The 25,710-nt window shown below is 52.1% G+C and overlaps 6 protein-coding genes across 6 annotated transcripts; 2 read left to right on the plus strand and 4 right to left on the minus strand.

Annotated features, from left to right (window-relative positions):
* Positions 1 to 321: 321 nt before the first annotated feature.
* Positions 322 to 621, plus strand: GT037_009260 (uncharacterized protein; the record flags this gene model as incomplete). The annotated part of the gene is made up of 1 exon (XM_038934307.1): positions 322 to 621. A coding segment is annotated over one exon (300 nt), but the record flags the coding sequence as incomplete, so codon positions are not given.
* Positions 622 to 2,248: 1,627 nt separating this feature from the next.
* On the minus strand, positions 2,249 to 3,951 carry GT037_009261 (cell wall assembly and cell proliferation coordinating protein; the record flags this gene model as incomplete). Its single annotated transcript, XM_038934308.1, has 2 exons — positions 2,249 to 3,866; positions 3,941 to 3,951. The coding sequence occupies 2 exons, from the start codon at positions 3,949 to 3,951 to the stop codon at positions 2,249 to 2,251; spliced, it is 1,629 nt and encodes a 542-aa protein (XP_038783110.1).
* A 2,160-nt stretch (positions 3,952 to 6,111) lies between these two features.
* On the minus strand, positions 6,112 to 7,960 carry GT037_009262 (uncharacterized protein; the record flags this gene model as incomplete). Its single annotated transcript, XM_038934309.1, has 3 exons — positions 6,112 to 7,464; positions 7,515 to 7,843; positions 7,903 to 7,960. 3 exons carry the CDS (start codon positions 7,958 to 7,960, stop codon positions 6,112 to 6,114), a joined length of 1,740 nt encoding a protein of 579 aa, XP_038783111.1.
* Positions 7,961 to 8,473: 513 nt separating this feature from the next.
* Positions 8,474 to 15,361, plus strand: GT037_009263 (uncharacterized protein; the record flags this gene model as incomplete). The annotated part of the gene is made up of 2 exons (XM_038934310.1): positions 8,474 to 10,505; positions 10,578 to 15,361. 2 exons carry the CDS (start codon positions 8,474 to 8,476, stop codon positions 15,359 to 15,361), a joined length of 6,816 nt encoding a protein of 2,271 aa, XP_038783112.1.
* A 557-nt stretch (positions 15,362 to 15,918) lies between these two features.
* GT037_009264 (uncharacterized protein) lies at positions 15,919 to 16,167 on the minus strand (the record flags this gene model as incomplete). Its single annotated transcript, XM_038934311.1, has 1 exon — positions 15,919 to 16,167. The coding sequence occupies one exon, from the start codon at positions 16,165 to 16,167 to the stop codon at positions 15,919 to 15,921; it is 249 nt and encodes an 82-aa protein (XP_038783113.1).
* Positions 16,168 to 17,639: 1,472 nt separating this feature from the next.
* GT037_009265 (dna helicase ino80) lies at positions 17,640 to 25,395 on the minus strand (the record flags this gene model as incomplete). The annotated part of the gene is made up of 7 exons (XM_038934312.1): positions 17,640 to 18,456; positions 18,510 to 18,713; positions 19,648 to 19,765; positions 20,245 to 20,328; positions 20,379 to 24,618; positions 24,673 to 24,897; positions 25,012 to 25,395. Coding segments are annotated over 7 exons (6,072 nt in total), but the record flags the coding sequence as incomplete, so codon positions are not given.
* Positions 25,396 to 25,710: the final 315 nt, after the last annotated feature.

A 25,710-nucleotide genomic window follows, 5' to 3' on the forward strand; every position in this document is an offset into this window, starting at 1 on the left:
TATCACCGGGCATGAGCACTATAGTTGAAATTGCTCAACTCAAATTTACCATATCCCCAAAACCTTACAGGATCAAAGACTACCACGTTGTTCTCTTCTGTAACACCAATGTTACCTTCACTTTCTTAGACAACTTTTCGACCACTTCCTCCATTTCTGCTCATCTTGGCCCACTGATTTCAAGGTTACACAGCAGCATCCTTTCCATATTTTGCCTAAACTTCCCTTCCCAGGTCGATGTCCAGGCATTTTCTTGGGTAAGGTAGCCATCATGTGTAGTGACACAGTAACCGAACCAGCCCCCCGCGGGCCGACGCTCATGATCTCGTGCGAGCTCTTCGAAAGATACCGCGCTCTCGATCTTCAAGTCTCCCAACCTCTGCATCATCGCATGCATATCCGCGGTGTTGGATTGTACCATGGGCACGAGATCCTGGAATAGAACTACCACTTCTCCTCGTCATCAACCCCATCTTCATCACCATCTTCCTTTCCGGCATCCCTTTCAAGAACCCCTACCCCACACCGCCAACACACAACCCTGAGCGAAACCTCGCAATATCATGCGCAGCCTTACATAGCCCCTCTCAGCATATTCATCCCATTTCTTCCTTGCGCTAGTTTGACGAAGTAACTGCCTTTGCTCTGCTTACTCCGCCCGTTCCATTCACATAGGCCTCCAACATCTCCATCTTCATATTCTTTCTCATCCTCCTCATCTGTAGTTCTACGACCCTGCATCCTAGCATCAACATGCCCACTGTCATTGTTGGTAGTCTTGGTGGGAGTAGAATTCGAGGTGGTGTCGATGCAGAAACAATCTGTTTAGTGACTTTCGCCACGGGGAAATATGCTTGTTATAGCTGTGTCTGGCGGGAGGTCTGGATGGTACCAATTGGGACTAGGTATAGGATGTATAGCTGCTGGGGGGCCTTTGTAAGCTGGCTAGTGATGGAAGACCAAGAGAATGACATACGGTGTTGAGGTGTAGCAGAGGCAGCTATACGGTTTTCTAGGTCAGACAGCTTTGTCATTTCTGCAGAAGGGGGATCGTAGTGAAACACCGAGCGATGATCGCTGACAAAAGTACATGCGTTGTAGTAAAAGATGGCAAAAGTATGTATGTCTAGTAAGAGGTTGCGAGATTACCATGATCAACATACAAAGTCGATCCATACAATCGTGTGTAGGCTCTCAACCCCATTGGCACGTGCTCTGTTCGCGATGCGAACAGAACAAGATATGCACCTGGATGCCATATGAAAAGGCACAGTAAACTGTTTTCCTGAAAGTCAGCAGGGCTTCTTCCACTTTTCGTTCGAACGTGTTGCACGAACAGCATGATTTGACATGTGATCAAAGACCGTGTTCTTGTTACAATCTCGATTCCATCCTACGTATTCCACACCACCTATTCTGACGATATGACTGCCACACCAACAAGGATATACAGAAGCCTATCCCGCCCTCCCCACTCATCCCCTTTTCTCCGCCATCCCATCAGCCAAACGAACAAAAAGTCCCGAAACCAAACCAGCAACACAGTCAGAATATATGAATAAAAAAAAGAAATATATTACCAATGCACGAGCCCGCTACCACACGCCACAGACGCAAAGGTAAGACAGGGGTGGCTCTCAGAGCCTCACCTGTTCATCCTTTTCCCCCCGCTCCGCTCCGCTCCCAGAATAGTCAGAAACAAGTTTCATGTAGACTCGGTAGATCGGAGCTAGGAAGGAGAAAAAAGAGAAAAAAGACATTTCAAAGAAGCAAAAGGCTTATCAGCTAGTTCATCCGGGAAGCCAAAAGCCAAGCGCTCGGAGCCGAAACAAGCAGAGAAAGAAGAAGAAAAGAAAAACGAACATATGTGTTGTTACATGTTGGCGTGCGTGTAATAGAGGGACCAAGTCCGGTAGTCCTGGTGATGGTTGTTGATGTTTGTGTGTTGTGTTGCGTAGGATGATGGTGATGATACTGTGTTGTTGCCTCGACAGCCGTGTACTTTGAGGAAGAAAAGCTAAAGATTTGCATTGTTCGAATGGGATGGAGAAAAAAAACGCCCTTGGCTTGTCAGGAATGGAAATGCTGGTCAATACGCCTGCTTGAACACATGAAGCTTCCACCCCGCAAAACTCTACGCCTTGCACTCCTTGAATATGTATAAAGTATCCAGCCGTTTCCTTCTAGTAGTAGTAGATCATCAATGGGAAGCGTGTTGGAACGAGGAGAAATGATTATGGCGGGATTCCTATATCTCGACAGTCTTGAGATCTTCTGCTTCGGCGGTCGCCGCGATAGGGCTCTTCACCGACTTTGGGCTTTTCAGTGAAGAAGGCGCTTCAGGCTTGGTGTCTTGGTTCTCCTTGTTGTTCTCCTTATCGCTGCTGAGACTGTCGCGGGGAGTAGGTAGGCGGGCAGTGGGGAGCTCGTCACTGGGCCTTGGTGTGTCCATGGAGATCAGGTTCTCCGAGGGTGTGGCAGCCTTGGCATCGAGGTTCGTGTGGACGCGGATTGGTGCTGGGTTCTCTTCAGCAACTCGGGCGAGCGGGCTTGAAAGTTTGCCGCGCGGGCTGACGCCTTTGGGTGGTTTGGAGAGGCGGTGGGGGCTTCGGCCGCGATCTTCTGGTCCCATTACAGGGCTGTGGTAGGGGCTGCTCGCAGTGCTACTGGGGACGACCATACCCGGCGCGTTGGGATTGACACGCAGACCGCTGTTCGGGCGTCTCTTGGGCGGCCGGCGACCGTGCTTCTGATCGCATCGCCAGCGGAGGACTTCTAGGTAGGGTGGCTCAACGTTCTGCTTCTTGAATGCCAACAGCTTCAGCTCGCCCGTCTCCTCATCCATGTGTACGTCCTTGGAGGCAAAGTCATCTGCGGCCATGGCTAGTAGAGCGCCCCACGAGCGTGCGACGACATATTTGCAATCGTAGTCGCGGCCGAAGATGATGATCTGGCCCCATGTGCCATTGGGACCCGGAGCGAGATCAACGGCAAGGTAGTTGCCTCCCCAGTCGCGAGCCAGAGGGATCCATGCTGGGTGGGCATAGGCCTTTTGTACGGCGTTCGGGGGCTGCGAGTCCTGACGCGCGAGGAGGTCTTGTCGCCAGAGAGGGTTGCCTGTGCTCTGGACTGTAGCCACAGGAGGAGCTGTAGAAGAGCCGGCAAAAGCCTTGACTGGAATTTGCGGTGTTCGGTAGTCGACCTTTGTGGTGAGGTATTCCTCAGCGACCTTTCGCCAGTTCTTCCACTCCATGACAATCTCCTCGCAGTCGAGCAACATGAGGCCAAAGATGACACCAGTCGGGAGACCGCCGCGCTCCTGGCCGTCGTGGACCTGCAACGACTCGCGAATGTCCATGGGGAGCGTCGCATCGAGCTCGTGCTCCAGCTCGTTGACGTCGTTTGATGTGCAGCCCTCGCACAAGTTGTCGAAGAGCTCTTGGTAGTGGTCCTCGACCCAGCGGTCGATACGCCTCCACGAGTGGCTAACAGGTGGTGGCGGAGGCAGGCCCTCGTTGAAGTCCTGCATCTGGATCTGGCCATTGGCGCCCTTGTCGAACGTGTCCGAGTCCATGGTGGCCTGGCGGCTCAGGGAGCCACGCATTCCAGGCGAGTAGGGGGAGCTGGGAGACATGGGGCCCTGGGGGGAGCCGATGAAGCCATTGCTGGTCGCGAGCTCGTCGTGCTGGTAGGGCGAGTGCAGGTCGGCGCGGGACTCGGCGCCGCTCGCCGTGATGGAGGTGAGGGCAGCGTGGCGGCTCTGGGGAATGGGGATGTGACGGCCGGTGCGGTACGGCGAGTCGTGCGAGGCGTGGCGGTCGTACGAGGTCATGGTATGCCAGAAGTCCTTCAAGGACGAAGTTATTCTGGGCAAATGTTAGCCGTGGCTGCCAGGGAGGCGTGTGAGGCATGTGAGGCATGTGAGGCCGGGGTGTCGTACTGTTGTGCCATGGTGTCGACAAGTCTTGGGGGGGAGCGGAACAGCGAAAAGAGCGTATGGGTGCGCTCTGCGCTGTCAGCCTGTGGGCGGTGTTCCGGGACTCAGCGAGTGTCGAGTGCTTGTCGCTGGGAGCAGCGGTCTGGGTCGAGTCTTGTGGTTTGGTAAGCGTTGGCAGGAGCTTGGATTGGGAATCGAGAAAACGGATTCCAGGTGACGTTAAGGGGTGCCGACGCGCCAAGACTAAAGCACGACCGGGATGGCCCTAGACAGATTGACGAGCGTTGAATGCGCAATGCTGGCCCACTGCTTCAGGACAAGGACGAGGAGCAGGTGACAGCCTCAGGGTGAATGCGCTCGAGAGCTTGTTGTGGTCGGCGCCCGCAACTATTATGGTACCAGTCGTGTTGTTGTTGTGGTTCGTCGGCTGCATAACAAAGACCTGCAACCACTCACGCCGGCCTCTGGGCAGCCGCGACCTATCTACTCCCTCCTCAATCTCTCCACTCTGACCCCCCCCCCCCTCCCCTCTCCCTCGACCACGGAGCCAACTTGAACTGACCCCCCGGCCATTGGCGTTTATTAATAGCCCCTTAGCACCCCTATGTATCGCCATTGCCACCCACATCACACTGACTTTCCTTCTACTTCACCAACAGTATCCCCATTTGGTCGCGCAATACCTGTTCGCTTTTGCCGTGGCCAATTCACTCCTTAGCCGACCCCCATGCGGCCCATTTTCGCCGCCTCACATCGGCGCCGTTCGTCCAACCGTGGGCCTGTTTCAGGCTTCGGCGGCGTCGTGCGCGCCAACGAGGGGCTTTACCGGGTGGGCTTCGCTTGCTTAGCTTCTACCGCTCCCTACCCCGTTGGAACTTAGGAGCTGCCTCTGCATCTATGGCGTCCTCAAGGCGGTGTAAAACGAAACGTGCCACTTTTATGCTCTTGCCTCGTCTTAGCAAAAACAATCCGACACATGTGCGGCATATTTCCTCAAACACGACGTATCTATTCAACACTTCTGCCACGTACACAAGCAATTCCTTGACAACACCATCAGTGGCTCGACGCGCGCGCGCGTTTCTGTTTCGTGATTACATCGTCCATCTCCAAATCTTCAGCTATGGAATCCTTCGATAGAGATAATGCGCATCCCCCACTAGTCCTGCACCAGATCTTCAATTTCCGCCATAATCTCCCAGAGGGTTATGCCTAATCTTGGTCCATGATGCGGTCAGCACAACTGCCTGTCCTCATGACGTAGACCGATAGTCGGCAAGCACGTATCGCCTGCGTAACGTTGACGACCATGCATGGTGTGCAGCAAACCAGAGTTAATTGCTATGACCTTGGGTAGGTTTCATATTAACATGGCGGGCAGTTCCGATCAGCTATCTGATCCGTAGCACCAATTGCGACTCGTACTAAGCTTCCGTCTTCTTCTTCAGAGCTTGTCCTTGAACTTTGTACCTCGCCAAGTACGTGTCCCTCCACTAGTAAAGCTTCGTGTTGCGCCCTCTCGGAGCACGATATTGCCGCGCATCCGGGAACAGGCGTTTGTGGGTTGTGTGATGTGGTGAGAGCCGGCGGGGTGCGGGGTGTTGCAAGGCTGTTTGCTGATATTTTTAGCCGCCACGCAACTTTCTCGCCACATCGCATGGTAACCGATGTGGCTATTGTGGAGTAACACTCAAGTCCTCATCACGACCCCATCGCTCGACGTTCAGTTTGACTTCGGGGATTTGCTGCGCTAGCCTGGCCTGGTTTACCCCAGAATCGCACGTCGTATTGCCTGGCGCGTGGGTCAGATACGAGGTGATGTGCGTTGAGTAAGCGCCCTTCGTCCCGACCCGGTACTGTAGCGTTGAGGCGCGGCCGTGATTTGTTTCTTCTAGTCTTCCGCTCGAATATTGTTATTGAAAATTCAGCTAGATGTTGTGTATCGTTTGGTTGCTTGGTGACCACAGTTCTTATGGTCTGTTGTTGGACCTTGAGCATTTTGGTGGTTTAGTCTTGCCATGCAAACATGATCGGAAAACGCCGTGCTGACAGGTTGGGCGCATTTTGTTGGTTATGCCTCTTCTTATTCTGCGCATTTCCAGCATCGTAGACTGAATCTTGCGAACCGATACTGTGTTGGAACTGTTCTAGTCTTGTGCTCAAAACCTGTAACATTAGGCCAAAGTCTTGCCCAAGAACTGGTTTAGTTCCTCCTGCAACGGCAGGACGATATTCTCAACTGCAGCTTGTAGGCAGTTGGTGTCCTGTAAATCAACCGTGGGATCGATAGACTCTTTCATACAATAACTGACTGCACTTTGATAAGCAGCAGACAGTTCCCCAGCTTCGCTTTGTATCCAGTTGTGTACCAACGTAAGGAGGTTGTATTTCTGATCTGCTGAAGCGTCACCACTTTCGTTTTCAAACTCCGACTGGTGGTATTTTTCGGCAGTGGTCCCGAAGTAAAGCTCGAGCAATGCTACGGCTAAAGCGAGCAAGAAATTGTTCTTCAAAACCATTTGCTTGTAGCCTTTTGACCCGTTTTCAGAATGGTCAGCTACGTTTGGAGCGAGGTATGCATGATCGAGATCGATCGGACACGTGGTATCTGATGTTCGGTGGAAAAGAATATCTCGCGCAGCCCATTCGTTGGCAAGCCAGGGCGTTGAGTTAAGGTAGAGTATACTGGACGCTAATGTCAACGCTAGGCTATATCTCTCTTTTCTGCTCAACTTGGAGCGTTTTCCGTTGATGACGGGTGGCTTCTCTAGCAGTGTCTCCAGAGATATCAGTTCTGTACTGGGAATCTGTGCTTCCGCCGTGTCGACTGAGTAAGCCCCTCGTAGTTTGCTTTGACTGTCTAACGAAAAGCCGATGGTCGGGGACTTCTTGTAGAGTTGTTGAATAGATGCGCAAAGGTCTTTGACCTCCTCATATGAAGGTGGTGAAGTGGTCGCCGGATCTTGAACTGCGTAAGGAGGAAGCGATCCGAAGCTGACATTCCTCTGCATCCTATTCGGTTTGGGGGAGGCCATCGGTGAAAGACAGGCATCGTCCTCCTCGTCGACGCAGATCCTAGCGGCTTGAAAAGTCCACGAAACGCCACTGCTGTCAGGCGAAATGGTCGAGAAAGAGATATTGAAACTCGTCTTGTTATTGCGGAGCGCTTCCCGAAATCTCGGCGCAAAAATATCTCCGCGAGGGTCGAGTTGGAGACTTGCTGTATGGGAAGACTTGCATGAGCATGACCAGCACACACAAAGTGCGTCGTGTAGAATCTTGGCATAGCGCTGCAGCTTCTGCAAGCGTGTAGCATACGAAGGCTTGCTCGGTCTATGGTAGGTTTCGATCTTTTCACTCTTTTCCGTGAACCTCTCGAGCTGCCTGTTGCACTCATCAAGCTTCTCCAGAAGTGCGCTTAACTTCTTCTTGCTCATACCAAAACGAACACGCTTGCGGAATTCGAACTTATCGTTGGATTTCTTCGGGTTCGCGGCAAGCAACGTGTCGAGATTATTACGAGTAAGCTACAAACGGCGTCAGTCAATAATGCTCTCAACATACCATGTGTATTTACCTCGGCTGCGCCGTCCAAATCTAGTCTACTCGCGATGCTCTTCGTGATTTGTTCGATCTCGACCATGATACTTTGATACGAGTTGTAAGCGTTTTGAAGCTTGTCTTGAAGCGCCGTTTCCTTGCTCTTCCACAGTCCCCGAGATGCCATGGGATCAGTGGTCATTTTTGTCCATTCAGCTTCAGAGGTGATGGAGCCGAAAAGTATCCGAATCGTCAGCTCGTAGTGATCGTACTGGGCCCTGAGTTTCCTGAGAAGGGCGGGATACTCAATGTCTCGATCCCACATGCTCCTCAAAGTACTAAGTCCTTCTCTGTAGCTGTCGATTCCTAAAAAATAAATTAGTAAGCCGTTCATTGATTGTTGGCCGAAATAAAACATTACATACCTTGAATAATCAGCGGCAAAGCGCCAAGTACAAGGCCAGCAACCTCAATTCCGCTCATTGTAGCTTTTAACTTAGGATTCGGGATAAATGTCGATGTTGCGCGTCATTGGCGAATGGTGGAAGAAACGAACGCCGAGCGGGGTTCGAGTCTGAATCTCTTGACTGGACCTCACGGTAGACACACGAAGAGACGCAGACAAGCCAACTATTACCTACGAGTGAACCATATTTTTGCGAGGGAGAGTAAATAGGACGCGCAAATCTGTAGATTTGCGAAGGACACGAGGTTGCGAGAGGGTGCCACTGTCTGCGAGGCGCCTGAACTGCGCCCCCCACCAATCTGGAAAGAACTTAGCATCGCCTCACCCCATGCAGTCATTAGGCTGCACAATGGCACAGCCGCTTACTAGCCAAATGCCATCTCGTTGCGGACCAGATTGAACAAAGAACATCTATCAGCTTATACGACTCGACTGTCTGGGTTCACGACACCTTTCTACTCCGATGTCTGAGGTCCCTCAGAGCCGCAAGTCCCCGCTCGCTTCCGTCCTCGGCATGCTAAGCTTCCACAATGTCGACCTTGAGGCTCGCAACAGCTGCTAACATACGCGCTTTCCAAATTTTGACCGACGCTCTTAGTGTAAGCGACAGTAAGTCTACGGAAGAAGTAGACGGCGATGCGCTCGAGGACGAGATCGGAAGGTTCAGAGTGTGGGCCGGTAATCTGGGTGCGCTGCAGAAAGGTCACAGCTCGCTAGACTACAGGCTACGCGACTCCCCGAATCTGCTTAGCAGTGCACTCAAGCTTCTGAACGAGCTTGAGCACAACCTCAATGAGACCTTTGCAGTCATATCTGGAGCTCGCCTACCTTACGAGGCGCAAACATCGACGGAAGAAGTTGAGGAAGATGAAAACGACGATGGGTTTTTCAGCGAAGAAGACGACAGTGATAGCGATGGGCCCAGGAGCGAGTTGAAGATGAGGTTTGAGGAGGTGGTTGACATCATCGACAATCTCTACAAGCTTAGCGTACGCATCAGAACGCCTAGCATACACTCAAGATCACTTAAAGCTTCCTCTTATATGCCAAAAGATCCAGAGACCGGAGTGGATATCCTTGATGCTTATGCTGAGTTGGACAGAAAGCATGTCCAGGAGCTACTCCTGCAATTACGCAAACAACATCCTTCGGGGGCTCAAGAAGAACAAGCCTCTCTGGTTGAGAGGCTAAGCTCCTCTATCACGCTACGTAGGCGGCATTTCAAGTACTGGAAGCGACACCGTGACAAACTCGGCGCTTCTGTAATTCCTGAAGAGGCACCGGAGCCTGTCGTACCTGCTTCACGTGAGGCACCTAACACAATCCGTAATGAGAACCTCGAAGCCTTTCCAACAACCCCGATGATCACCACCTCAAGACCGACGCCAAGCCAGAAGACCGGCAAGACTCTCTTGTCAGGCACCGAAGTGACACATCATCATCAGTCTCTAGATGACATAGTGGATACCAAGTCGGTGACAAGCTACGCTGTGACAGTGCGGGATCTGCACGGGAAAGGCATTGAATTACCGCCTCCGCCCAAAGCTGCCAACGGCGACAAAGACTTCGAGTGTTCGTATTGTTGGATTGTTTGCCCTGCAAGATATGGCAAAGGACGAGCTTGGAAGACGCATCTGCTACAAGATCTGCAACCATATATCTGCACTTACGAGGACTGCGAGAGCTCTCAACAGCTCTTCCGTAGTCGCCGGGAGTGGGCTGAACACGAAGCGACTCATCGTAAACTATGGCGATGTCCAGAACACGCAGCGGCCTTGTACAGCTCTGTTTCTGGTCTTGAGACCCATCTTCGACAAGACCATAATGGCAGCTTCCCTGAAGATCAGATAGCAGTCATTGCCAAGATCGGGGAGACGACAGCGATGGATACACGCACCAAGTGTCCGATCTGCTATGTACCTGCAGATACTGCCGGTCTAGGTGATTTACAAAGCCACATCGCAAACCATCTGGAACGCTTCGCTACCTTCGCACTGCCTCACGGGAGGGAAGACGACGCAGACGGCGCAAGCAGCATCGCAAGCCGTGGGAGTTCCAAATCTCAATCCCTACCTGACTCAGTCCGCACAGACACAAGCATTGATGAAATCGAGCTGGAAGATACTGCAAAATTGGAGGATTCCTCTGAGATCCTCCATGTAAAGGAGCCCGGACAGAATTTACTGTCCGCAGAGAGATTGCAGCAACTTCCCGACGAGAGTCATAATCGGTTCGCGTTGATCGCAAGCCAATCGAATGATCTGGAGGATTCGGAAGAGGAGCAACCTGATGATCAGATTGACGAAGACGTATCGCTTTCACACAAGAAACACCTAGACCACGTGGAAGCATTCAGACAACATGTCCTGACCCTTCCAGGGGCCTTGTCCGTTCGATTTTATCGACGCTATGGTTCCTGGCGTGGTTCCATAACTTTCGCTGATGATTGGGTTGGTGAGGAGGCGCTGAAGGTCTTCGATACTCAGCGCTTCCCCAACATGGATTTCAAACCCAAAAAGGACACGAGCAAGTGGAATTTCACCAGGATCAACCTGCCAGATAGTAAGTGAATGAATGAATGGCGACTAGGCCGCTTGTAACTGTTTGAGCATACTAACGATATTACTGCTACAGAAAAAGAGCATACGTTCAATCGCCAGTCAACGGCGGATACACAGGCTACCGAAGATGCTGAGACATTTTCAACTGGATCTGAGTTGTACGATCAAGAAGTTGAAGATTCAGAAAAACAAGCAATTATCTCAACAGCCGACATCCCCACATTGCGTTCCCTGTACCAATCTCGGCGGCTGTTGCAGCGCGATCAGAGCTTTGCGCCAAACGATGCTTATAATCAGATGATCTCGTTCTGTCATTACGATCTGACAAGGATGAGAGTAGATGCCATTGTCAATAATGCTCCATCTAACTTCAAGGCCCAACCTGATCCAAAATCGTTGCATTATGTTATATACCAAAGGGGAGGATCAGGTCTCAGGAACGAGGCAAGATCAAAGCCTAGAGTCAAGGCGGGTCAGGTCGAGCTTACTCATGGACACGATCTTCCGGCTTCGTGGGTGATACACGCTGCAGCGCCAACATATACCGGTTCCAAAGGTGTCGGTCAGTTCAACATTTTAAGCGCGTGCTATCGTGAGGCTCTGAGAACAGCTGCCACTTACGAATTCAAGACGATCGCTTTTCCTTGCCTAGGCACTGGAGGTTGCAACTTTCCGCCGCGTGTTGCTGCACGCATTGCGCTGCAAGAGATCAGAGAATACCTGGACGCACATCCTGAGCATCGCCCCGAGCGAATTATCTTTTGCGTAAAGGCAGCGATCGATGAGAAGGCGTACACAGACTTCTTACCGGTCTTCTTCCCACCTACGCATGGAGATCTCGACAGAGCGAGAACATCGGACTGGTCAGCGAATCGCGCCGCGTTATCAGCTCAGATACTAGAGGCACGTACACAGCTTCAAAAGGCCTTGACTGACATGTCCGACACCTACGTTTTTAGATCGCAGACTGCTGAGACTAACGTATGTGCCCATGACATGCGGAGGGTCGATTCTGCGCTGTTGTCCATCCGCAACTATCTTTTGGGATCAAAGGAGCTTAAGCGAAGTCTTGCAGATCTCAATTTACTGTGCTCTGTCATATCGACCGCGTGTAGTACCATATCGGAGATCGCAGAACGAGCGAAAGAAGTAGGCTTCACCAAGGAGGAGCAAAATTTCTGGGACGAAGCCAACACTGGTATGCAAGCCAGCCATGGATTCGATCTTTCGACTCTCTTCGACTATTGCTGGATGTTTGCGAACAGCTTAGATGGCGTCATAGCAGGCGATAGGAAGGAACCGGATTCGATGGCAAGAGCACGGCAAGTCTTGGAGAACTACGCTGTCAAACAGAAAAGTCAAAATGCGAAAGGTATCCGCGATCATCTGGACGAAGTCATACATGTGCGAAAATCCGAAGCACCTATCTCGAACAATCGAGAAATCATCCAAGTTCATCAGATACCTTCCGTTGCGCGGCTCTATCTACTTGGCGACCTTGAGGCCAAGCCAACGATGGCGCAACCATCCACTTCATTCAACCATACTGTCTGTTTGCTAAGGGAAGATATCACCAGACTCGCAGTCGATGTTATGGTAAACTCTACTGACGTTTCCTTTTCCGGCATGGGTACCTTGGATCGCACGGTTTTCAAGAAAGGTGGGCCGGGGCTACGTTGGGAAGTCGAAGCTGAGCAGATCGGACCATGCAAAGTGGGTGATGTCAAAGTAACTCCTCCTTTCCTCCTACCAGCCAAGCACGTTGTTCATGTCGTGCCGCCTGGTCAATTCAGAAAGGATACCAAGACGATCTTGAGAGGCATCTACCGGGAGATTCTACACACTGCCGTGGAACTGAGGGCGACATCCGTCGCAATACCCAGCATCGGAACTGGCATGCTGAACTATCCGCGACGTGACTGCGCATCATTAGCCATGGAGGAAGTGAAACGATTCCTGGAATCCGCAGAACCGGCTAACGTTCTCCACAAAATCATCTTCGTGGTCTTTTCCTCCAATGACGAGTTCGTTTACAAGAGCCTTCTGCCGGTCTACTTTCCGCCGCCGAAACGCAAGGTTTCCGATGCATCACAACGCGAGGAGCAGACCTCCGCTCAACACCAGGCAGCGATGACCATAGATGACCACATGCGAAACGAAGCTGAGCGAGAAGAGAAAAAACATGAGATACGAGAAAGATTTGCACAAGACACCCCACTTCCAGCGTCTGTTCGACAAACTGAGGAGACCCGAGAAGACTCGTCTTCATCAAAGCCATCTGCTACAATTCTTCCTGCCTCGTCTGACTTGCGGAAGCTGTCCGAGGTCAATGAGGAAGTTAGACAAATGCGTTACCGACAAATCATTCAACAGACGCAGATGTGGACCCACGAGTCCCGCCCCATGGATAAGAGCGAAGAACATGCATTGTTCCAATTCGAATCGCATGTTGACGACTGTGATACGTGTCATAATGGATTATATGAGAGGCGCCATGAACTCTGCCAACAGGGCTACCGTCTTGGAGAAGACATATGGCAGCGTGTGGAAATGTCTCCACATGCAAACGTTCATGCCAGAAGAGATAGATATAAATTGGAGGTACCAGCGGATCGTTTGCCTAGCTCCATGCTTTTGCTCTCGACTATCGCGCAAAGCGCTACGCAAAGCACACAGACGGAAAGTGGCCTTGGAGATCCGTTCTTCCAGACAGTCACACCTCGCGAGGTAAAACCAAAGGACCCGGCTCATGAAGATGGAAATGCGTCACACCATTCCGCAGTTGAAGTTGCAAACTCCACTGCGTCGGTTACAGAGCCACCTGGGGTAATCCATGCGTCGGTCCTTGCTCCGTTGACATTCGGGGACTGGGTGCACTCCATTCTCCATATCCATCGGAGCAAGATCGAGCTATATCATACAAACAACTATTCTGAAGGCAATCCGTATGCGACGATAGATCTCCGTGGTGCCAGTTCATCTTTGACTCGAGGCGCTACATTGGACTACTCTAACCAGCAGGGGCAGGCTAGAGCTGCAGACTATCAACAAGCGCTGTCCTATCACAACTGGATGTTGAAGAACGGTTACCCGAACCACCCACCGCCTTCTCCTCGAACCCCAGATGCTTCCGCTGTGCGTCTACCTCCACACGCAACGTCTTTGCTTGTGGAGAAATTGGAAGAAATGGAAGGGAAAGGAACACAGAGAGTAGATAGAATTCGGGTGATGGAACGATGGCATTTTCTCGACGCACTAGCTCCCGAAGCTCCAGCGCTGTTCGACGCTCTCCAACGGCTTGTCAACCGTAACAACAAGACCCAGAGAGATCTGGCAACGCTTTGGACGATCGGAAATGAAACCGACAAAGACTACCTCGATAAGCGGGAGAAGGGCCTGCAGTCTTCCGCACATGTCTCGAAAGATGTCGCGTCCAGTTCAGCCGGCGGACCCGATGATATGAAACCGACTTTAGGAGAGGATACGCAGTCCGAAAAGATTCTTGCATATCTTTCCTATGATCTAAAGACACGAAGTGGCTCCTACATAGGACAAACCACCAACAAGATTGCTGACGCAGTTGATATTGACGTCGGTCTGGTCAATACGGTATTGCACACCCTTGCTGCACATGGACGCGTGCACAACACTATCAATGACGATACCTGGGTTATCTCGGAAGAGGCTAAGGAGCTTCCTCCGATTGAACAAGTGCTCCGACCACCAGAATCAGGCGATGGTTACCCATTCACTTCAGCTGGTCCGTCTACTCTAGCTGATCGAATAGTATCATGCTTGAGTACCAGAGCCCAGGGGTTATCTCTAAAGGATTTTGGTCGCGAACTTCAGGCTTCTGATTCAGAACTTGTTATGATGATACACTCATTAGCATTGAACGGATACATCGCGTTTGAAGACGATAAACGCACGTGGATTTTGACCGACTTGGGCGAGCAAAAGGCAGTCGAGATACGAGTGAGAGGGGAAAGAGACGCCATACGAGACACTGAAACGTTTGCCCCGAATGAGAATTCACCAAGCGAACTATCCGAGCGTGCTCTATCTTACTTGAAAAGCCTGCCTGGAATAAGCGAAAACATATCAGATCTCGCGGCTACTTTTGATACCCCGGTTGCAGAGCTCCGACCGGTACTCGACAAGCTGGAGTCTGAGGGTTTAGTAGAGCACCAGGATGATAATTCCAGTTGGACGGCATCGCTTTCAACAAACCAGCAAGCTGATATCCCACATCCTCCAATGTACCCATCTGCTTCTACCAGAGACCATCGACCTGTTTCACCGCAACTACGACATACAAGGTCGCTAGATTTCAACTCACCTACACCGCCCGGTATTCGTACGCCTTCCTTGCGTAGTACATCACCAGCAGTAGAGTCTACCATGGAGACTAGTCACATTGATGACGAATCAAGCGAAACGAGGTCCAGGGTAAGCCGGGGCGAACAAATGTTTCATCGATTTAATCTCCCAAATCCAACATCCTACCGCGGTCCTGAATTCCCGCACAACGATTATTTCGTGCCGGAACAGCAAGATGTGGAACGTCCTGCGATCGAGGCAAAGAGGTCTACAGAAGGATCCAGCTGGAGAGATGGAACGGGTGCGAAACAAAGGAAACAGACCAGATCCACTAGAGAAATAGCAGAAGATATCGACGAAGACCTGCAAGAAGGTACGGCAAGTAGCTTGAGACGAGCCAGGATGGCAAAGGAAAAGAAACACAAAAGATCGAGTAAAGTAGCAGCTAAAGATATCGACGACGAATTGGAGTACTACGATGGGCAGGAGGAGGACTTCGTGGATGATGAGGAAGATACGAAAGTGCAGGGTCAATGAGAATCGGAGATCTCGAACTGTTCATTGGATGCATGTTGGTTCTGGACGTCTGTGTTGGTAAGGCTCTGGTCCTCCTCTTTCGGGATGAAGTATGTGAGACCGGGCCGCTTCTGGAGAATGGCAGTGCATTACTTTCGATCAATATTTTTTGAACTTCGGGTGTATTAGAATCTCCTATGGATAGATGTCCTTGTCAACCTCACTACCGCATACTCACTCACGTAGCATGCAAGATGTGAATGCACAAGGAATAACTGAACACGCAAGGGGATAGACTTGGTGTGAGCATGTACACACTCGGGTGTACCGCCTCTTTAGTAAGCGTCATTTATACACGTAATTGCTAAAACATCTTGTGCGTCTCAGATATAATGTGCTCAAAGACGTATGTGCATAACATGGAAATTTGAATGGCCTTCGCCTTGAGAAAAGACGTGTAGAAAATACGCCCGGGTCTACCCAACCGCCAAACTCCCATCATAATCGTAAATCTGTGCTACCAAATGCCCAAATGGTATACCAAAAAACGCCAATCCCATAATCCCCCATCCTGTCGTTTAACAACCGCCGCCGCCGCCGCCGCCTCCATCTCCTCCTCCGCATCCTCCGCCTCCACCATCTCCGCCGGAAAAACCACCTCCACCATCTCCTCCACTGAAGAAACCACCACCGCCTCCGTATCCTGCTGCGTATGCACCGTGACCCCCACCATAAGTACCACCGCCGCCGTGACGGCGCTTGTTACGTTTTGTTTGGCGCATCGGAGGAGGATATTCAGAAGGTGGTTTGGACATGCCGCAGCCCATTTTTGCGATAGTTCGTTGATGTGTGTAGATTTATTGGATTATGCGAAACTCTCGCTGATTACGCGTATCTGACAGTTGGATACGTGTGGTGTAGTTGTATGAGATACGTAAGTATTCGAGATTTGTATCTGACGATGATGCGTATGCGACGTTGATGAAAGTATCGTAGACACTTTACAATATGAGAGAGTGTTGGTATGACCTTGTAGGAACCGGTTTCGTGACGAGGATGATGATGATGATGATGATATCTCCCTGAACCACGGGACACCACAAACCCTATATACCTACCACGACTCCCATCTTACCCAACCATAATCATGCGCACATCATCTGCAGCAGCCAAAGTCTGCCTTACAGAATGCGCAGAACTAGGGCACAAGTCATCAGGCCCCCCAGACACAGCATCCACAATCGTCATATCTCCTACTCCCATCTGGGTCTGACGAAGCGAGGTATCCAGTCGCAATCCACCTTTTTCTCTCTCTAACATCAGCCTAAGCCCACAACGTGACCGGCGGCCTGAATCACAGCCCGTCGAGGCGTTGTACCACTACCCGATTGATGCGAGCGTGTCTTGCCCACCTCATCTGTCGCAGCTGCTTTGATTCGCCAACTCGCATAAGGCTCATAGGGCTCACCAGATCGCCAGTCCCTATTTACCCGAAGAGGAAGTAATCGAGCGCGCAGGGCTGAGTGGGAAACCGAGTGCGGCTGTGCAGACAACATCACGTGGATTGCGATCTTCATCTCTCGGCCCGAAAATTGTGGTTCGCGTGGCTGGAACAGGTTAACGCTTTTTACCGGTGGAAGGCGCGAAGAACATTATTATGGGTTCGATGGCTCGAGTAGCTGGGAACATGTGGCTGTGGTTATTTCCGAATGTTTGGGTGTCGATTTGCCGGTCGCAACAGTGTGTGGATAGGGTACAAAGACCTGCGTAGCGATGTTGTAATGCGATACGAACGCATCTGTACGAGGCATACGACAAGTCTTTCTCCAAGGCCAAGGTAAGGCACACTTGTTCCAATCAGCTAGGGTATCTCAAGTCTATATACGATAAGCTGTTGAACTTTAAGAATTATATCATTGGAGTATATAGCGCCGTATCGATAAACATGATCAAGGAAACCCCCAGATGGTTAGGAAAGAAAAGATGCTTGCTACAAGCATAAAAGATGGGTCTCCAAACTCCCCGCTGCTGATCCCCCTAAGAAGAAGTGACCGGATGTCAAGAAAAGCGCTTTGGTGTCCGAACCGTGCCAATCTATCGTCGTCAAGTTGTTTTTGTAAAAAGGCGTAACCACTCGCCTAGCCCATTCTACGCATTGCTATCGAGCCCAATCCCAAAAAATGCGTAGCCAAAAGCGATGAAGATGCAAGGGAAGCTCCAAATCAAATGAATGCTCGTCGCGCAAACGGTAAAGGTCCGCACACACAGACAACAGAGCATCTTGTCTCGCATCTTACTTTCCGCCCTGCTTCTTTGCCTTCAGAGCAAGATGCGAGTACACCCAGCCACCACCAAGCGCGAGAAGTACACCAAACCACTCTCTGCCACTCAATATTTTGCCTTCGCTGTACCATCCTATACTCAAGATCATGATAGTCTTGAGGTGGCTGACAATGTTGAATGTGAGTGCACTCGTGCGACCAATGATCAAGAACTGGCTCAAGTTGTACATGGAAGCCATGATACCAGAGGCGCAAACGCTCCAGAGAATATCGGTGGGTACAGTTGAAAGATTCGGGATTGTGTCGAAGAAGGGGACGAAGGGAATAAGGAGGCAGACGGAGATTGGCGCCTGGTTGAGCAGAAGTTGAGGTGGGGAAACAGCAAAGTCTTCAATCTTCTTGCCAATCCAAATCTGGTACAGAGCAGTGCTGCAGAATGCTAGTGTGGCCACGATGACACCGAAGAGCTGGGTCTTGGCAGCCTCGTTGATGGTAAAGGAAACACCAATGCATGTGGCCAAGATTGCAGCTAGCATGTATCGTGTAACCTGCTTTCGGAAGAGAACAAAGTTGATGAGAACGACGGTCGGTGTAGTCATGACCTTGGAGAGCTGGTAGAAACCGATCGAGTTGAAGGTCAAGCTAAGGTTGCCAAGCACAACGTATCCGGCGAAGAAGCCGCAGACGGGCAGCATGTTCCATACGTTCAGTCGCACAGCCTTGAAGGCGTGGAAAGGCCGGAGGGTCGAGATGAAGAGGACGAGGCCAGTGGCTGTGAAATGCCACATGACGACCATGAGTTGACAGCCTTTTAGCTGCTTGTCGCTGAAGACTCTACCCGGCTGTCAGTAAAGTCGCACAATGGCTGAACAGGTGTGTTGTCGTACCGCTTGCTCAGAAAAATCAAGCCTAGGGTTGAGAGGGTATTGAGCGCAATCCAGAAACATGTTATCAGCTTCTCCTTGAGTGATACTGGCGTGGGCTCGGTCAAGGGTTTCTCGAAAGTGGGCAGCTCTTCGAGCTCGTGGGACTCTCGGGGGTCGACATTGTCGACGAGACCCTCGATTGAGGGGCGCTTCTCAACTGCATGTCTGTCAGTCCCTGACGTGTTCCATTTCTGACAAGTGGTATGCCGTTGACACGCGAAGTATCAAGGGTCTAGGCGGTGTCCGGGGGCTCGACGTACCCATGGTATGCGATGCTGGATGACGAATGTAGCGAGCGACAATAGACGGGCAGGCTCGTATCGACTATGCCTTCATGCCAGTGGGAAGGTGCGAGCTGGCAATGCGAGGGGAGGCGTCAGACGAGGAAGGCGCGGGCTGATGGTGTTGTTGCACGGTAGTAGCGGGTGAGCCGGGGGAGGTGCGGCGGTGCAAGCAGATGGTCCCGTGTGGCTTCAGAAGCGACCGAGGTAGTTGCAGCGACGAGAAACAACAACAGAGAAGCCGGAAGATGAAAATACGGTTGCGAAAGCGCGACCGAAAATGTCGAGAAGGGCGAACGAGGCGGGGAGGGCCAAGGGGGAACACGACAGAAGACCCGAGTGAGATGCTATCCGAAAGGGATCCTCAGACGCCAAGGCCAATGAATGTTGAAGGGGGCGAAGACGATGCAGGGTTCGTTGTTCAGGCACGTGCACGACAAGCCACCAGCCCCAGTCTCCAGGCCAATCAGTCCTCTCCTAGCGCCACGCTGTCAGCCAAATCTACGAGGTTAATTTTAGGCCTTGATGCGGTAGCGCTACTGCTTTCGGTTCCGTGCCGTCTAGAGTCCAGATGTTGACAAGCAAGAGTGCGCAACTTTGAACATGTCCATGATGCTGCAATGTCGATGCATCCTGCTCACAGCCTTGGCAAACTCTCCTACCCATATTTCCAAGACATGATGGTCGTCACATCGTTTGGGCATTGCTTCTGTAATGCCGACACATCCGGCTCTGCTCCGCCCATCATTCGGACAAAATATCTCCCCCGTCGCACCACTGTCCTTCCCCCAATACGAGTTACGGCGGATACAGCATACGCAACTCCTCCGCATCCACACATTGGTGCTACCTGCGGCTGCACGTAATCTTGTTGGTTGCGCGTCCTGGGCGCATACACGTAGTATCTAAAGCTTTTCAAGTTGATGACATGGCCGACTTTGGAGAGGGTATGCTTGCTTGCGAGCGGAAATTTAGCTGCTGACATCCCAGGGCCAATTGCACCGAGCGTCAAGATCTTCTCTCATCTTGTATTGCTGTTCTCGGTCAAACGAGGTCCCATCGTTGCACGACAAACCAACCAACCGCGTGTGACATAACAGTAACGTGTTCTCTTGAATTTTTCAACTCCCCAATCTATGCAGAGAGGCCTCGTAAATACTAGCCTTCAAGTGATCGACCCTAGCGCACAGAGAAAGACGGATAGTGTACACATACATGAATCCCACACCCTACAAGAAAACCAACATAATCGAGTAGCCCATCGGTAAAACTACTCCTGCTACTGCCTTCGCATCGAATTATAGACATGTAAAGAAATATGTCGTCGTGGTGTTACAAAAATTATACCTCTCCGTCAGCGACAGCAAGACGCTGCTTAGCTGTCTTCGCCTTTTTACTCAACCCACCCTTCTTACGCTTGCCACCCGCAGGCGCTTCAGTGGGTGCGATGGGTGTAGCGGCACCACTTGCCTTTGCGCTCTCGTCAAAGTGTCCTTCGCCTGGTCCTAGTCAGTATATGTTTTCAAGCAAGTGCGACGTAACTACTCACCCTCGTGGTACATGTCATCGAGGTTAGCCTCCGCCCGTTGCTTCTTCTTGCTGCGCTTCTTGCCTGGCGGAGCATTCTTTTCTTGCTCGGCCAACTCTGCCTCCTTCTTCTCGATCTCGGCGGCCTGGTCATCGTCGACGAGCCACATGGCCATGTCCTTGGTCCTGTTCTCCCTGGAGCGGGTGTTGAAATCAACTCCAGCACCACCGCCTCCAGAGATGACGACGCGCTGCACTTCTTCCTTCTGGAGGGCACGCTTGCGGATACGTTCTTCGATAGTCCCGCGGGTGATCAATCTGTAAACAGTGACCTGTCGTGTTTGTCCGAGACGATGAGCACGGTCCATAGCTTGCGAATCAATGGTAGGATTCCAATCCGAGTCGTAGAAGATGACTGTGTCGGCTGATGTCAGGTTAATACCGAGACCACCAGCACGGGTTGATAGGAGGAAGACGAAGATAGAACGGTCGCTCTGGAAGTCGGCAACTGTATCACGGCGGTCCTCCAGCTTAGTGGATCCGTCAAGACGGCAGTACTTGTAATTCCTGTACGTCAGGTACTCCTCCATCAGATCCATCATCCTAGTCATCTGGAAGTACAGCAACACGCGATGATCATTCGCCTTCAACTCCTTCAACAATGCATCTAGCTGAGCCAGCTTGCCAGAGTCGGTAACGAAGCGCGACATGGACGGTGCTTCGATATGAGTGAATCGCGTCCGCTCGTTGGTAGGCGGTGGTAGCCTATTACTGACAGTCAAACTAGAGCTCTCTTTCTTGCTTTCCAGCAGAGCTTGCTCAGTCGCCTCCGAAATACCGAAGAGTGCGGAACGGATAGGAGCATTGAAGAAGAGGCTCTGGGTCTCTGCGATGACACCCTGGCTAGCACAGTAAAGCTCGACTGGAGGCGCAGATGCCTTTGGCTTGGCACAAGGCTCGATGACATTCAAGCCTGTCTTCTCGAAAGCTGTCCTGCCAACGTTGAAGAGACCCTGCATATGTCCCTCGGCTGTAATCTCAGCTAGAGGGGCGCGATCCTGGCGATCAACAATGTTCAACATCGAATGCTTTGGCTCCCATTCGCCGTTGTCATTGTCGTAGAACACGTTAAAACGGCCAACCTTGTTTGGCTTCTGCTCGGCAACGAGAGCTCGCTGGAAGAGACCGCTCTTGGCGATTCTTGAGGCCTCAGTGGCAGACAAGTCAGAAAAGCGGAGCCACGAGAAGGCACCAGCTTCCTTAGCAGATAGGGCGATGTTGTCCGGGCTCCATACATTCATCAGATTGTCTAGGTAGCGTCCCTTGAAGCCAGCCTTCTGGTTATCTGGTCCAGCAAGCTCTAGCCGGCCACCCTCGCGGCCCACAAGTCGTGGCAAAGGGTACTCGATCAAGTTGCGTGTAGAGTATCCTATCCTGACATTTTGGCCTTCGCGTAGGAAAGAGGCAGTTTCGGCGAAAGAGGCGAAAGAGAAGGGTGACCAGGTATCGGCTCGCTCAAACAGATCGGGGTGGTTGCAGACCTTCCTGAACTGCATGACCAAGTTCATGAGGGTTGCACTATCCTGCTCGTCTCCGACTGCCTTCTCGACTAGATCCATGATGTTGATCTTTGAACGGAGGTTGGCGTAGTAAGCACGCTGTCGGTATGTCAGGTCGCAGTAGACGTCAAGCTCGATCTTGTCTCCAAGTTCCTTCTGCACATGCTTCTTGACACGACGCAACATGAATGGCTTCAAGATCATATGCAGTCGCCGCAGTTGATCTTCGTTGAGCTTGGTGTTACTCTGTGCGTGACTCTCAATGTCCTTGGAGAACCACTCGCTGAACTCGTCGTGAGAGTCGAACAAGCTAGGCATGATGAAATGAAGAAGAGCCCACAGTTCCTGCATGTTGTTCTGGATAGGTGTACCCGTCAGCAGTAGCCTGTTACGAGAATGGAAACCGAGTAGACTCTTCCATCGAGAACTCTGCGAGGATTTGATAGCTTGAGCCTCGTCGAGGATCATGTATTGCCAACGCATCTTCTGGAAGTATTGTGCATCCTGAACGACCAACTGGTACGAGGAGACAACAACGTGGAAGGGAGAGTCGCGGGTGTATGTAACGTGCTTCCTGTCCCAGAGTTTACGGAGAATCTTCCGGTCCTTCGCGGTACCCCAGTAGGGGATGACGTTCAGATCTGGCACAAATTTCGTGATTTCCTGTTGCCAGTTGTGAAGTGTCGATGCCGGCGCGATGACAAGGAAGGGTCCCCAGATGTTGTATCTCTCAGCAAGATATGCCATGACCGATATCGATTGGACCGTCTTTCCAAGACCCATCTCATCAGCAAGAATACCGTTGATACCTTGTTCGTACAAGTTTACGAGCCAGTTGAGACCCTTCAATTGGTACTCCTTGAGCGTACAATTGAGGAGACCTGGTTGGGGGATCCAGTCTTCCTTGTTCTGTAGACCAGACGGGTTCTGGAAGTTCATTTCGCCATCCTCTTCGTCGTCACCAGACTTATTGAAGGCGCGGGCACGGTCTTGGGCTTGCTGAATAGCATGTTGGGCATTCGCCATGGCAGCTGCGTTGAGGGCGGTCTCATCCTCGTTGTCGAAGTCGAGATCCTCGAAGTTGGTGACCTTGGCGCCTCCTTCCGCAGACATCTCTCCAACATCGATGCTAGGCTTGGCTGCTGCTTGTGGATCAGCTGCAGCAGCGTCGGCATCATCGGTCGAGCGCTCAATCTCATCTGTCCTGGCCTTCTTTCCGATGAAATGAGAGTAAAGTTCAGTCTGTGAGATAAGGAAGTTCAGCTTCCGCTTCTGTCGGTTTGCTTCACGATCGGCTTCAGCCTTCTTCGCATTCTCCAACTCTTGACGCTCGGCATTCTTTCGAGATTCGCGCTCATCGCGTTCATTTCTCTTCCAGAAAGCAAGCATCTCACGCATACCTCGCTTGGCCCTAGCTTGCGTATCCTTCTGGTTTTTGTTTGTACGCATCTGCCATCGGCGAGCCTCCTTCGCGGCCAGTTGGGCGGTCTTTCGGAGGTTCGATTGCTTTGTCGACAATGAGTTCTCCTTGATGCGGACAACCTTGGGAACGTCCTTGCGAGCCAAGTCTTTGACGATCTGGTGGTAGAGGTTACGGTATACGGACGAGTCGTAGGAAGTCAAGACGACAGGGCCCAGGTCCTCTGTATAGCTACGACCGCGTAGAGAGTCAAGGCGTGCTTCCTCGCGCGGCGCGATCACAGGAAGATCATCTCCACGGTCGATAGCGGCCTGACCGGCTGCGGCAGCATCCTTTTCGGCCTGCTTTTGCTCCTTGCTCTTCTTAAGACGCCCGGTGCCACGGTTGCCCTTGCGCTTTCCACCTGCGAGGTCATCCGAGGCTTGGAAGGAGCTCATAGTACCTCCCTCCATATTCGGTCCATGTGGAGTGACCTCGCGGATGTCCTTGCTAGGGGCATTACCTTGCAGAAGCTGAGTGGTAGTCTTGGCCTTGCGCTCGGCCTTCTGTGCAGCCAGCAGGTGTCGTTCCTTTTCTTCCTCGTTCTCAGCCTGACCTGCCTTTGCCAAAGCTTCTGCCCGCTTAGCTTCCTCATTCTGTATGGTCTTCTCCCGCCTTCGCTTGCGCTGCATGTCCTTCTTGCGCTCCTTCTCTTCAGCGATCTCCTGGCTCTGAACTTGCTGCCATGCATCGCCCTCGTGTTCGACGTTGTATGAATGCTTCGCGTAATCGCGGTGGGCAGCGGACACGTCTTGATAGCGTGTTAAGAAAGCAGTGCGTCGCTTCTTGCGCTTATTCGCCTCCGCAGTTCCGACTTCTAGAAGACGCTTTTGGCTCTTCTGCTTGAAGTCTTCGAGATCGCGTGGGGTGGCTGACTCGTCGATGTCGCTCATCTGCTTTGTCTCGATGTGTGCCAGGGCTGCCTCAATCTCGGCTTCGTCTGGCGCAGGCAATTCGCGAGTTGCGGACTGCAGCGGGGGTTGTATGGTACCGACCGGCGGCATTGCATCATATCCTCGCGGAGCATACCCATTTTCCTGATGGGGTAAATCAGCAGGCGCTGGGGAAGGCATTGCTTCTTGCTTGACAAAGTGGGAGGTTGGCAGAGGTTTTGATGTCTGATACGCATCAGCGGCGAGGGGAAGGGGTGGCTGAGCCTTGGGAGGAGGTTCGTTGTCGGCGCCGGAGGACATTATGCTCGAGAGTGACATGGGGTCGGCACGCGTTTGCGTTTGCGGCGGCGCCTGTAGTAGTGGTAAGCTGGGGTGATGGAGCGTCTGGGTCGCGCGTTTACTTACCTCCTCCTTGAAAGACGGCCTCCTCGCGTAGTCCGGTGGCGGCTGTACGGCTCCTCGGTTCATCGACTGATAAACCGAGGGCGACACGGGAGAGTGAGACATGGCCTCCATACTGCCGACGTGCTGGTGTTGCGAATGCGGGCGCTGCAGCGGCGAGTGATGCGCGTATGTGGTCGTGACGGGTGACTGATAGACCTTGTCGTAGGGGGATTGTGCCGACCGAGTCTATAGGAGGGTTGACGTTAGCCGCGTGTCCCTGCGTTGGGGATGGAGCAATGATGGCGATGATGAAGCAATGTATAATAGGGATGACGGGGGGCATAGTGATGAAAGACGTACCTGTGCAGGATATTGAGTGTTGGTAGTGGTGTCGTAACGCGCCGGGTCCCTGGCTACACCTCGCTCTCCATTGTCCGAGGTCGGGTCGTAGTATCTGGACGTGTCGCGAGAATAGAGGGCCGTGCTGATGGGCGGCAGCTCGGTGGTGTTGGGAGAGTGTTGTGCAGGATGAGGGTGTGGATGGGGATGGTGCAGGTTTTGGTGGAGAGGCAAGGGCGCTGGTGTGTTTGGCGAATGGTGTTGGTATGGTTGGCCTGCCTGTGTCGGCGATCTGTGGTAAGCTGCTGGCGTAGGTTCCCCTTGGTGCCCTGGCGGCTTTCTTTCTCCTCGCGAATGCTCCTCCCCATCATCGACGGTCCGCCGCAGGACCGGATCGCGAAACATCAGGACAGCGCGTACGGGAGACTAGAGACGGCGAAACGGCTGCTCCATGGACAACTAAATGCAGGCACTGGCGGTGGGGCGCGCAGGGAGCGCGGCGGCGACGGCAGGACGAATGCGCCTTGGGCGTGTGCCTCGAGATGGTCGTCTTGGGATTCGCGATGTGGATGCGACGGCGACAATGAGATGGAAGAGGGAAGATGGGATGGGGGTTGGTGTGGAGCAGCTTGCGCGCTGTCTAGATCACACACGAACGGTTGGCAAGTCAGCGTCTGCTTAGTGCGGCTGCGGCAACTATGTCCTGGAGCAGCTCCGGGC

The sequence above is a fragment of the Alternaria burnsii genome (genome assembly GCF_013036055.1).
Source record: "Alternaria burnsii strain CBS107.38 chromosome Unknown 700, whole genome shotgun sequence".
In the NCBI taxonomy this organism is placed as follows: Eukaryota; Fungi; Ascomycota; class Dothideomycetes; order Pleosporales; family Pleosporaceae; genus Alternaria; species Alternaria burnsii.